General features: G+C 46.9%; 1 protein-coding gene across 3 annotated transcripts in view; it reads left to right on the forward strand.

Moving 5' to 3' along the window:
- XPO6 (exportin 6) overlaps window positions 1-12,171 on the forward strand; it is a 621,317-nt gene that overhangs the window by 458,910 nt on the left and 150,236 nt on the right. For all 3 annotated transcript variants that reach the window (XM_069210348.1, XM_069210346.1, XM_069210347.1), the window contains one exon: window positions 4,616-4,730. In XM_069210348.1, coding sequence (XP_069066449.1) covers window positions 4,616-4,730 — 115 coding nt within the window. The remainder of the gene's footprint in view (window positions 1-4,615; window positions 4,731-12,171) is intronic.

A 12,171-nucleotide genomic window follows, 5' to 3' on the forward strand; every position in this document is an offset into this window, starting at 1 on the left:
CTCGGAAGCCTGCCTGTCTGTCTTCAACTTCTACCCAGGAACTCCTCTGGAGCAGCGGAGCTGCTTCCCTGCATCTTGTGGGCACACCAAGAGACCTGAGAGGACTCCGGACTGCAAAAACCCACCACGAAAGCACCACTGTACCCAGGCCGCCTAGCCTGAGCTGAAGTGGGCCAATGGTGCCAAAGTGGTCCCCACCCCGTCCAGAGACAAAACCCACCTTTGACTTGCCCACTGTGGACTCACCATCGCCACCTTCAGCTTCTGCCCACAGGCCCCCTCATCTGCGAGTGCTCCTGGTGGAAAAAACTTAACGCTTCAGGACACCAAAGCATCCGTTGCCCGTGAAGAAGAGGACCAAAGGTGTCCCTGCGTCTCCGAGCATCTCAGGACTTGAATCCCACCTGTTGGTTCTCCTTAACTGGACTTCCTGTCCAACCTGCAGGCTCTTTTCAACCGGACCTATCCCCATTGACTAACATTGGACACCCAACGCTGTACTACACCTCTGCACAGTGCCCCAGTGCAGCGTGGTGTGACCTATTGGTGTGGTCTTGACCCTTGCCCAATAATTAAATCCAGGAGGTTAGTCCTGTAAGTCACTGTACTATACCGGAATGCAGTACTTGTTTTTCTTTCCATGAGATAACATTGTGCTTTTACGTTTTTCTTGCAAAACGTACGTACCCAATCACATTGATTCTGGCACCTAAACATATATAAAGATACTTGTTATTTTTGTAAATTGGTGTGTCTCTCCTTCTTGAGTCCTGTCTCATTTACTGACTGTGCAGATGTCTACGACTCATCTCTAATAAGCCTAAGGCTGCTCGACCACACTACCTCCCAAAAGAGCACCTTGGGATTGCTAGAGCAAGCACCTGTACAGTAGTAAAGGAACCCCAGGTCACTCTGCATGATATCTCATTTTGATAAATCATATAAAGATTTAGCTTCCTACAGGGGCACCCTTTTCTTGACCCAGTTCCACAGATTACCATTTCAACAGACGCATCTTTCACTGGGTGGGTACGCATTTACAGGACATGACTGTTCAAGGCCAGTGGTAACCCAGTCACTAGGTTCTCCACATCAACTACTTAAAGCTCTTATCTGTCTAAGGTAGTCCTCATTCCGACAGACATCATGACAGCCATGTACCTGCAGAAACCGAGCAATGCTCACTTTCCCCAGCTCTCACAACTAGCCCAGACCATTTGGCAGTGGGCTATCCACCACAGGAGCCTACTGCTCTGTGGAATACCTTCCAGGAGTGGACAAAGACTTTGCAGACCTCCTCAGCAGAATACAGGAGCGAGTCCACCCATGAGTCCTCTTCCCATATTTCCAGCAATGGGATTTCCCAATGTGACATGGACCTCCTCGCACAGAACGCTCTAAATGCCTAAACTTCGCCACCAGATTCCCACAGTCAATGGGCAATGCAATATGGAACAATTGGTCAGGGATAGTTGCCTACACCTTTCTACCTCTCTCTCTCTCCTTCCGTCTGTGGTTCAGAGGCTTAGGCAAACCGCTCACCATCCCGGTGGCTCCCATCTGGGCCAGACAGCCTTAAGTCACCACTCTCATCGAGCTGTCTGTGGTTCCACACGAGATGCTCCTCAGCAGGGCAGACCTTCTCACGCAGAACCATGAAGAAAAGAGACATCCTGACCCCAGGAGGCTCAACCTTGCAATTTGGCTCCTGAAATGTTAGTTTGTTTATCTCAACCTACCAGCATGAACATTCTGAAGGAAGCATTTAGGTCTTCTACTTGTGCCTGCTATAGTACCAAATAAAAATGGTTTGCCCGCTACTGCATATTGAAACACATTGATCCCTTAATAGCTAGCATCCAGGACGTCTGAATCTAGACCCGCGGACTAGCGTTCATTTCCACCCAGCTCAATTTAGCTGCAGTAGCTGGCTGCCTACCTCTAAAACAGACAACACGTCTCCCTCTGAAGGATTCCTGTGATTAAAGCTTATATGGAGGTTCTCAATAGGGTTATGTCCCCACCTGCCTCAAAAAGATGCGGATAAGGTTTGCAAAGTTTAGGATGTACAGGAAATGTGTATATGCTACTAACCCACAGTGCTGGTGTTTATATATAATATTTAGAATATATGTATAACAGTGGATTATTAGTGATATGGTTGTGAGACCTCACCATGTAACAATGTCACAATCTCCATCATGTCAAGTTAGGTCCTTTAAGTAAATTGTTTAATCTGACTATAGAGGATCGCAGACCTCATTGTTTAAGTTTGGTCAGAACAGACAGAACTGTGTAGCTTCATGTCTGTTTTAGATTCACATGCAACTCACTCGATAACACAGCATGTGAGGAGAGGGATGCGAACATTGAGTTCTTTTTACATATTCTCTTAAGAATTATAAAATGGCGTAGAGTTGAGTGATGGTGTGGGTTCCTAGTTGACAATAAAAAAAAGTTGATTAAAACTTGATACTTATTATCGTTCTTTTTCCTTCAAATTACTGCTGCCAAGGTTAGTATGGTTAATATATACTCAACCAGAAATCCTTTAAGCTTTCCCCAAAAATACATTTTAATGAGACTCCAAGCAAATACTGCTAGAACAATTTTTAATTTTGTTCTCGAAGTTTTGTAAGCAGAAAGTCTTCCATGTTTTTTCTCAGAATAAGAACCATCTATTTTTAAATCAACAGGTCAGCTAAGCGGAGAACCAGAGCCACCTATCCTCGGAGCAGAGGAGGAATAAGCTTCCTGACCCACACTGCATGTGTTAACAGGAAATCCACCAGAACGGTTAGCAATTTCAAAAGGTCTGCTTTCCAGATGAACCAGTATAGCACACATCGTTTTTGCACAGATAGGTGGCTCTTGTTCTTCCCTTAGCTGACGTGGTGCTTTAAAAATAGATGGTTCCTATTCTGAGAAAGAGCCATGGAAGAAAACTTGCTTACAAAACTTCTTCTAAAGGTGAGTAATCTAAAGTTAGAGGATCACCTAGAAAGAATGTTACCAAAAGTAAGTAACTTGTTCATTTGGATGATTTGTGTGGACAGCTATTCACCATAGCCTGTTTGAGATTTACCAGAGTCATACTAACTTCTGGGATGATGCAGAGTTTATGCATCTCGTGCTTAGAACATACCCTCTCCATCCTAGCTGTATTATTTTTCCATTGTATTTACCATTTTCAGTTCTAACCACGCATTGGGGAAATGGAGAAATGAAAGTAAAGCAGTAGGGTATGAGACTGTACACTATTGTTAGTCACTCAGCTTCCTCTTTTCAAAAGCAACCATGTGTTCTCATGATGCAAGCCAAAAGGCCAAAGGTAAATGACTTGCTGATCTAGGCTGACAAGGGAGAACTCTTGGAGTGAGGGAATGAACTACTCAAGCACGCAGAAGTCTGAGTTTAAAAAGTTGCAATGACTGAAGAACATTAACATAACAAATAGCTTTCTAAAATAATGCACATTGAATGACTAAAGAGAGTGGATGAGGAAAGAAATTACTGCATAATGGAGAAAAGTTTAAGAAAAGGGTACAGAGAAAATTACTAAGTTGATGAATCTTAGAACATACAAACATGATATTGAAGGTTTAAGGGCATGCATAGCAAAGGGTGCGGTATCTAGATGGATGAAGAAGTACAATTAAAGGACTGGTTGAGCAGCACAAAGATAATATGGACGTGTTGTAGATCAGTGGGCAAGAATGTAGAAGACATGTATGGGTAACTGACAATAACAGGGAGTGTCAATCAAGGAGTTTCAGGTAAAGGACAGAACATAGGTAGAGTAGTCTGGGATACCATTTGGAAAACTAATGAGAGAATGTCAGGTCAGTGACAGCAGCCCATCTAGGTCTTTTGTTGAATGTCCACCTCCACCCACCCCAAATCCTTTATCCCCGTTCAGTTGACCTGTTGATCCTCTGCGTAGATGTGCCAAAGTCATGTAGCCAAGCACAACATGGCCTAGCCTCACTAAGTCTCCCTTTCTCCAGCTATACTTTTAAATAAAATACCTGGCCACCTTCCCCCATGTCAACCAACCTCTTGGCTCCTCACCCGCCAACCAAATTTAGTAGGAAACAATTGGCATCCTGCCACCATCTTGAAGCACCCTCATTAAGTTCTTTTGTGTCCTGTTATAGGAAACAAATACTTGGAATTCTTTCTCCACTCACGCCACCCTATAAGAATTTCCTCCCGCTTCCTGAAATAATCTGTTCTTTCAGCTCACACTCTTTGAGCACAGAGCTGGGGTTGTGCTAACAGTGGCTATCCGACAGGCTAAGAGAGGGCTGCCATTTCCCTGACAGCACTGGGCTGTGCCATGCTTCTTCCCCCCACCTGCCTTGGGTGTGCAGAAACCCAGTTGTCATGACAGAGAACTGGCTTTTGGAGCAAGTTTCTTAGCTGCTCCGATATCAAGAACAGTCATTAACTGAGTTTTAAAACCTGATCCTGTTAATAGCATACTGGTTAATACAAAACAAAAAGAAATACACATCAAGGTGTGTGGAGTGTTGAAAAACTGAAGAACACAGAAAGCAAGGATTGACTAAGTATTCGGAGGGTCATTAACAATTTCTCTCTCTGTTTCTTTCAGATGTGACTGATGAAATGCTGAGCTTCTTCCTCACCCTTTTCCAAGGGCTCCGGGCACAAATGGGAGTACCTTTTACGGAACAGATCATACAAACCTTTCTTAACATGTTTACCAGGTAGCAAAATTCCTTATATTCATAGCCAGAGACTTGCTATTTGTGAACATTGTTTTCTGGAGGACTATGAATAGTACAAGATAATTTGGACGTAGTTGTTGGGTATATCACTGTTTTTGTTCATGTGTTTCATTCAGTATACTACATATAAACTCCAGTGTTTTCCAAAGGCAAGTTTCCAGGTCTCGCATGAGACATCTCATGCAATGTTGCTTGTGAGGCATTTTGTTAGCTTAAAAGGAGCCCTAGAGCTCAACAGTGCATACCATTGGATGGCTTCATTGTCACTCATTTCGTTGCTTCTCTTGGGTTGGCCTGTGCCATCGTAACTTCCTCTTTGTGTGTTTGTTCCTCCCTTAGAGCATAGCCAAAGTATTGCTTTCTTGCCCAGTAAGTGTTCTTCTGCTCTTGGTGGCTTTAGTCTCTGGCTGCTGTTTTCTTTTACTTCAAGCACTTCGAACTTCCACCGGGATACCTGAACTGCAGTTAGCAGTCAGCTCTGCCTCAGTTAAGCTGCATCACTAGAGGGTTTTTAGTTGTTGTATACGTCAGTGGAGTTTTCCAGCATATCACAGAATACAGTAAGACGTTAAGGAAAGCACCTCACTAGTCCATGGGTGTGGGACGTCTGCAGACTGTGCACTTCAGATGAAGGCAAGTCATGGAAGGGCCTTGGCTCGGTGTGCTTCTTCCATTATCAGCACTGAGAACATGGCTTTGTGTTGCAGCCCATTTTCACATAACCGTGCACAAAGGGGCTTTGGGTTTCCAATATTCTCCCTTTCTGGATAATTATGCAGTTAGTCGTAATACCACTCCATAACAGTGCATATACTTTCATGCTCTCTCCCTCTTGTCTTCCTTCCACTCCTCACCCCCTCCCCTAACCCCCTTGCCTGACATGTTCCTTGGCCACTCTTGCTGACCTCCCCCCCTCAGTCCCTTGTGTTCGTCCCTTGTGTTTCTTGCTCCTTCCTGCTACATGTCATTGCTTGACACGTTCCGCTTCTGCGTTGTTGCCCCATTCTTGCTTGTCCCACCGCCCACCTGTTTCCTTGCTTCACTCGTTTCCCAACTCTGCTCTCTTCCAGGTCATAGTATCCCTGTCCCCACACGGCTGTTGGCCGGTCCCCCTCCCTATGTTGTTGCTCTACCTGTTCCTACTCTGCCCCTTCTCCTCGTTGTTGCTTGCCCTGTTCCCCTCCTCCCCATCATTGCTTACCCCATACACCCTTTCCTGTTGTTGCTTCCCCTTCCTCCTCCCCTGTGTCAATGCTTCAACCCAATGCACCCCATCACAACATTAAAATGCACGTGGCTCAGGGTGGAAGACCACTTCCTCATAGAAACGCTCTACAAATTAGAGAGGTCAGTGCAGAATCTTGTGGTGCTTAAGGACATGCTCAAATCTGCCACTGAAAACTACTTTAAAAAAAATGGTGAAGGGTATGCAGTATAGAAAAGGTTCAACCCAGTTCTTGATGATCCACTATAAATCAAGAAGAACAAAGAAACAAACAAAGTAATGGGTGCTCTATATACTCCCAAATCTACTTTTCATAAGCACCGGACCAGACGTCTGCTCAAGCGCCATCACCTACTCAGGCAAGGCTACCAACACGCAGTTTTGTCAGGACATGCAGCATCTAAAACAGTTGGCCGAGGTGTTGACAGCGGGCTAGTTGAGGAGATGCAGCTCCAAATGAGGTGCCTTTGCCTCCAAACAGTGACTGACACTCCTTTCCCCAACCACCCCCTCCCCTACCCCGCCTAACTACTCAACACCTCCCGTAGGGAAGATTGGGGCTTTTCCTCTCCCAGTGAGAGGGAATTACCTCTTGCAAATGGGTCCTATTGTTAGTACAGTAGGGGTAATACTTAGAGTTCCACACCATTCCACCAAACCTTCCACCACATCCTCACCCATGACTATTTCCAGTTTCTCAAGAAAGAGGTGCAGGTTTCGTTCAAAATGTCCCACACCAGCAAAGAAGTGTATCTCTCGCTCTACTACTATTCTATCCCTCGAAGGACTGGTCACAATGGCTGATCCTGGACCTTAGGCTGACAAATGAGTACCTCCATTTGGAGTGCTTCTATATGGCTGCTCTGCAGGACAGCATCACACTGCTCCAACAAGAGTACTTCAAGAGGGTGCTGAACTTACAAGATGCCTACTTCCACATCCCTAAGAATCCAGCCCACCTCTAGTACCTGCACTTCATGGTAAAAGGAGATTACTACCAGTTCAAAGTTCTACCCTTCAGAGGCACTACGGCTCAGGACAGCTTAGAAGGGGTGGTTGCACGTCTGCACTGAAACACCATAAACGCCTTTCCTTACCTAGACGACTGGTTGCTCAAGAGCAGCAGCAGAAAGCAATGCCTACCCCAGACTATGGCAGCTGTGTCCTTGCCCCACAGGCTAGCGTTTACCATTAGGACCAAAATATCCCACTTTCAGGGCCAGCAAATCCAACTCTTCTTAGGATCCTCTGCCCTTCTAAACACTGTGAAGCAAGGAGAGCAGTGTCCTTGCTCGACAGGCCAGAATTCACCAGTAGTGCCAAAAAATCTCAGCTTCAGCCCCAGCATATACAAGCCTTCTTAGGATCCTTAGCCCTTCTAAATGCTGTCACACAGGAGACGTACAGCAATCAGGAGAGGATGATGGCATTTCAATAGCTTCTGTCTTGTTTTCAGTCAGGATGTCCTCTTACTGCAAGAACAGTAAAGGGGAATATTGGGGATGACAGCTTCAGGTATAGCAGTAGTGCCATATTCAACACTGCACATGCGCCCACTACAGGAGTGCTTCTTGATGGAATGGACAGAGGGCAGGATAACTTGGAGGATCTTGTACAGGCTAGAATTCGGCACATTCCCCTGTATGGCAAAGAACAAACTGTTGCTCAGCATACCTTTCGTCAACTCACTTCTGCAATCGACAGTCACCTCAGATGCCTCTACAGGGTGTGAAGCTCACTTCAGCCACATGACTGTCAAAGTTATCTGGACCCCACAATGTCTGGCATGCCATATCAACTTCCTGGAAGTCTTGACCATCTGTGTAGCCCACAGAGCTTTCTTCCAGCTTATTTGAGGCAGACCAGTCCCCATCAAGACAGACAACATAAAAGCCATGTATTACATCCAGAGGTTCGGCGGGTGCCCATTCTCCTTAGCTATCTGCACTCAAATAGAAATATGACTCTGGGCTTTTCACAACCATATCCTGCTGTAGGAAAGTCAGTTATTATAAGGCATAGATGTGAGGCTTCACCGTGTAATAATGTCACAACCTTTAGCAGGTCTAGTTATTTAATAAAAAACCTTTAGCTCAGCCCTGGGTGACTCTGGCACAGAGCAGTCAGGCTTTGTCAAATGAACAAGTGTAAAGTATTTAGAAGTACCGAAGCAATCAGTAAATAAGAAACATGACACAGCATAAATCCGACATCAATAAAAAAAAAACATATTGCATCATGGTAAAACAGAAACCAAAAACAAAAAAAATTTATGGAAACTGGAGTGCAGTTGCCACTGGTCAGCTGGTCTCCCAGTTACAGCAGGTCCAGGGTTTGCTTACAGGTGAGCTGCTGTTTTCCTTCTGGGGACCAGGGTCCACTTTGACTTCTGCCATGGCTCCAGCTGACTTGAGGACACCTCTGTAAGAACAGGAGTAGGTCACCCAGTAGACACTATGATGTTCAGCAGTAGTCAAGCGTTTCTGACCAGGGCTCTCAAGGAGTGGAGGGTCCTTTAGCATTTGGTGCTCATGATGCTTAACGGGTGGCTAGCCACCTAGCCCTTGGAGTCAGTTCTTCTGTTCTGGCAAGAGTGGACCTGTTTTCCACAAATGAGCCCAGCAGGCACAGTCCACTTCGCTGGTCCTTTGCGTCCAGCAGGTGCAACCCATTCTTTGTTGCAACCTCTGTTTCCTGAGTCCAGGGAGCTGCAGGGCAGTCCTTTCTTCTGTTGTCTTTCCAGTCTAGTAGTGATCCGAGGACTGTGGGTCTGGGATACCACTTTAATGCCATCTTCTCGTTTGTCGGAGTGGAAAACTCACTAGCCAGTGGGTCAGTAGTTTCCATTAGGCAAGCTTTCCTACTTGACATCACTTCCTGGTGGAGTTGCCCTTCAAACAGTCCCAGCGTACCCTTCTATACCAGAGTTCAAGATGGTGCAAACCTTCTTCCCCTGTGAGGAGTCTTGGCACAGCATTAGGGTGACCCAGCATAATGAGACACTCCTGCAAAATCATTTCTACAACTGGTGTTTCCATTCTGGAGGACATGCCAGTCTGTCTGCATACTCACAGGAGCAGGCAGAGTGACATGTGATTGCCATTTGCTTCATTGAGGCAGTAACCTCTTTAAAGTTGGGCCATCTGTAGCCACCACCCTGTAGTCATTCTGCTGGGGAAGGTTACACCTCCTCCCACCGGCAACCCTTTGTTTGCTGTTCCTGGGAGGTCTTCACACTTCTTGGGAGGCGGGGGAGGGAGGGAAGAGCAGCTGACATCTGCTGCAGAGAGACAGAAAAGGCTTCTTTTGGGTAACAGAGTGGTGACTTGACACAAAAGTACCCTACCATTCTTTTAAATACTAAGCACTGTACCTGGTGAGCTACTAAGACCTTCCCTAGGGGAGACTTATGGACTGGACCTAGGAAAATTGTTTATTTTGAAATGTCGAGTTAGAAGTTTTAAACTGCCCAATTAGGCAGCAGTGGCAGGCCTAGAGTTGCATTATCGCCTTGTCACTGCAATGATGGCACAATTAGGTGCTGCAGTTGACTAGTGACATTTAACTTACTAGCTCTGTGTAGCTTTGGTACCATATTCTAGGGACTTACAGGCAAGTTAAATATGCTAATTGCAATTTCTTGCTTTTCTAATTTAAGCTTTCAGTTAAGCTTTGCAATTTACCTATGACTCGTTTGGGGGGTGAGGTCAAAGCATCTGCATGACATACAGTATCCTCAGAAGGAAGGTCATTTTGACTGTGGCAAGTTTCCCCACAAAGTAAATACCACTCACTTGCCAAGATTATAGTTCTCTTAGAGCTGTGGCCAGCAAGTCTGTATAGTTAAGTTCTGCTCACCAGGCTAGTGAAATGGCAACTTGGACACCCAGTTATTGTGTGTGGCCGTCGATCCACGGCAATGGGAAAGATTCCTGTAGTACTTTTTTGTTGCGCAGCTGGGGTAGGTTTAGTATTTGTGACTTCCATATGTTTAGTTTGAAACCTGTAGCTGATCCAAACAATGAGTACCGCCAACAGGAGAGCAATGAGCATTGTTAGCACATTGCCAGCATTGAAAGGAATCTTGTCGGCTTGGAAGCTAATGTTCGATGGCATCTGTCGCTGTAGATACGCATGTTCTGCAATAGCTCGCCATCTGGTGTTGGGCCGGAGTGTTACAAGTTGTTTTTCTTCGAAGAAGTCTTTCGAGTCACGGGACCGAGTGACTCCTCCTTTTGTCTCCATTGCGCATGGGCGTCGACTCCATCTTCGATTGTTTTTTTTCCGCCATCGGGTTCGGACGTGTTCCTGTCGCTCCGAGTTTCGGAACGGAAAATTAGCTAATTTCGGAAGATTTTCGTCGGTATTGTTGCGTTCGGGATCGGCGTACTTAGATTCCACACCGCATCGAAGATCGGAGAGCTCCGGTGCCCTTTGGGGTAGTTTTTTCGATCCTCCGTCGGGGCCTGGTCGGCCCGACCGCGTGCTGAAGAACGCCGATGGAACGGACCCCGTTCCGTTTCTGCCCCAAATTCCACAATAAATACCCCTACACAGACCAACACTTGGTCTGCAACCTGTGCCTGTCACCTGAGCACAGCGAAGACACCTGCGAGGCCTGTCGTGCGTTCCGGTCCCGAAAAACACTCCGAGACCGTCGAGCCAGAAGACTTCAGATGGCGTCCGCTCCGACAGCCCAACAGGAGTTCGAGGAACAAGAAGAGGAAGGTACCTTCTCGATCCAAGACTCAGACTCCGAAGGATTCGACGATACACAAACCGTGAGTAAGACGTCGAAATCCACTCAAAGGAACATTTACAAGGCCCAGGGGACGCCACTGCCACCAGGCCATGGCTCGACCCATAAAATCGGTGACCGACCGTCGGCACCGAAAAAGGCCCAAACAGTGCCGAGATCGTCCGACTCCGGTCGAGACACCGGCACGCAGCCTTCTCGGGACCGAGAAAGTGCTGGAGACAAGCCTCGACACCGAGATGCCGGTGTGGACACGGCTCGACGCCGAAACAGCGGCACCGAAACAGATCGACGCCGAGAGGTTTCGGCCCCGAAAAGGAAAAAAGTCACCTCGGAGCCGAAAAAACACGCAGACAAAGTTTCGATGCCGAAACAGACTGCAAGCGACCCAGCTTCAGGCTCTTATACAGAAGAGCACTCGCTAACCTCCCAAATGCAGAAGCATAGGTTTGAGGAAGAGCTACAAGCAACTGATGTAGACCATACGCAAAAGCGTATCTTCATTCAGCAGGGGACAGGAAAAATAAGCACCCTTCCCCCCATTAGGAGAAAGAGAAGGTTGGAGTTCCAGACGGAACAAACACCACAACCAAAAGTGGTGAAAAGAGTTACACCACCACCCTCTCCTCCGCCCGTGATTAACGTTTCACCAGCACAAACTCCATCACACTCCCCAGCTCACACCACCATGAGCCAGGGTGACCAAGATCAGGACGCATGGGACCTATATGACGCCCCAGTGTCAGATAACAGTCCGGAGGCATACCCTACAAAGCCATCTCCACCAGAAGACAGCACCGCGTACTCTCAAGTGGTGGCTAGAGCAGCACAATTTCACCACGTAAGCCTCCACTCAGAACAGGTCGAGGATGATTTCTTATTCAACACACTCTCCTCCACCCACAGCTCATACCAAAGCCTGCCTATGCTCCCTGGTATGCTCCGGCACGCAAAAGACATCTTTAAGGAGCCGGTCAAAAGTAGGGCAATCACACCAAGGGTGGAAAAAAAGTATAAGCCGCCTCCTACGGACCCGGTTTTCATCACTACACAGCTGCCACCAGACTCTGTCGTTGTAGGAGCAGCTAGGAAAAGGGCCAACTCTCACACATCTGGAGATGCACCACCCCCAGATAAAGAAAGCCGCAAGTTCGATGCAGCTGGTAAAAGAGTCGCAGCACAAGCTGCAAACCAGTGGCGCATCGCGAACTCCCAGGCACTACTTGCGCGCTATGACAGAGCCCACTGGGACGAGATGCAACATCTCATTGAACATCTGCCCAAGGACTTACAAAATAGGGCAAAACAAGTGGTTGAAGAGGGACAGACCATCTCCAACAACCAGATACGCTCCTCCATGGACGCTGCAGATACAGCTGCACGGACTATTAATACATCTGTAACTATCAGAAGGCATGCATGGCTCCGAACGTCTGGAT

This window comes from Pleurodeles waltl, chromosome 10 (assembly GCF_031143425.1).
Source record: "Pleurodeles waltl isolate 20211129_DDA chromosome 10, aPleWal1.hap1.20221129, whole genome shotgun sequence".
NCBI classification, from domain to species: domain Eukaryota; kingdom Metazoa; phylum Chordata; class Amphibia; order Caudata; family Salamandridae; genus Pleurodeles; species Pleurodeles waltl.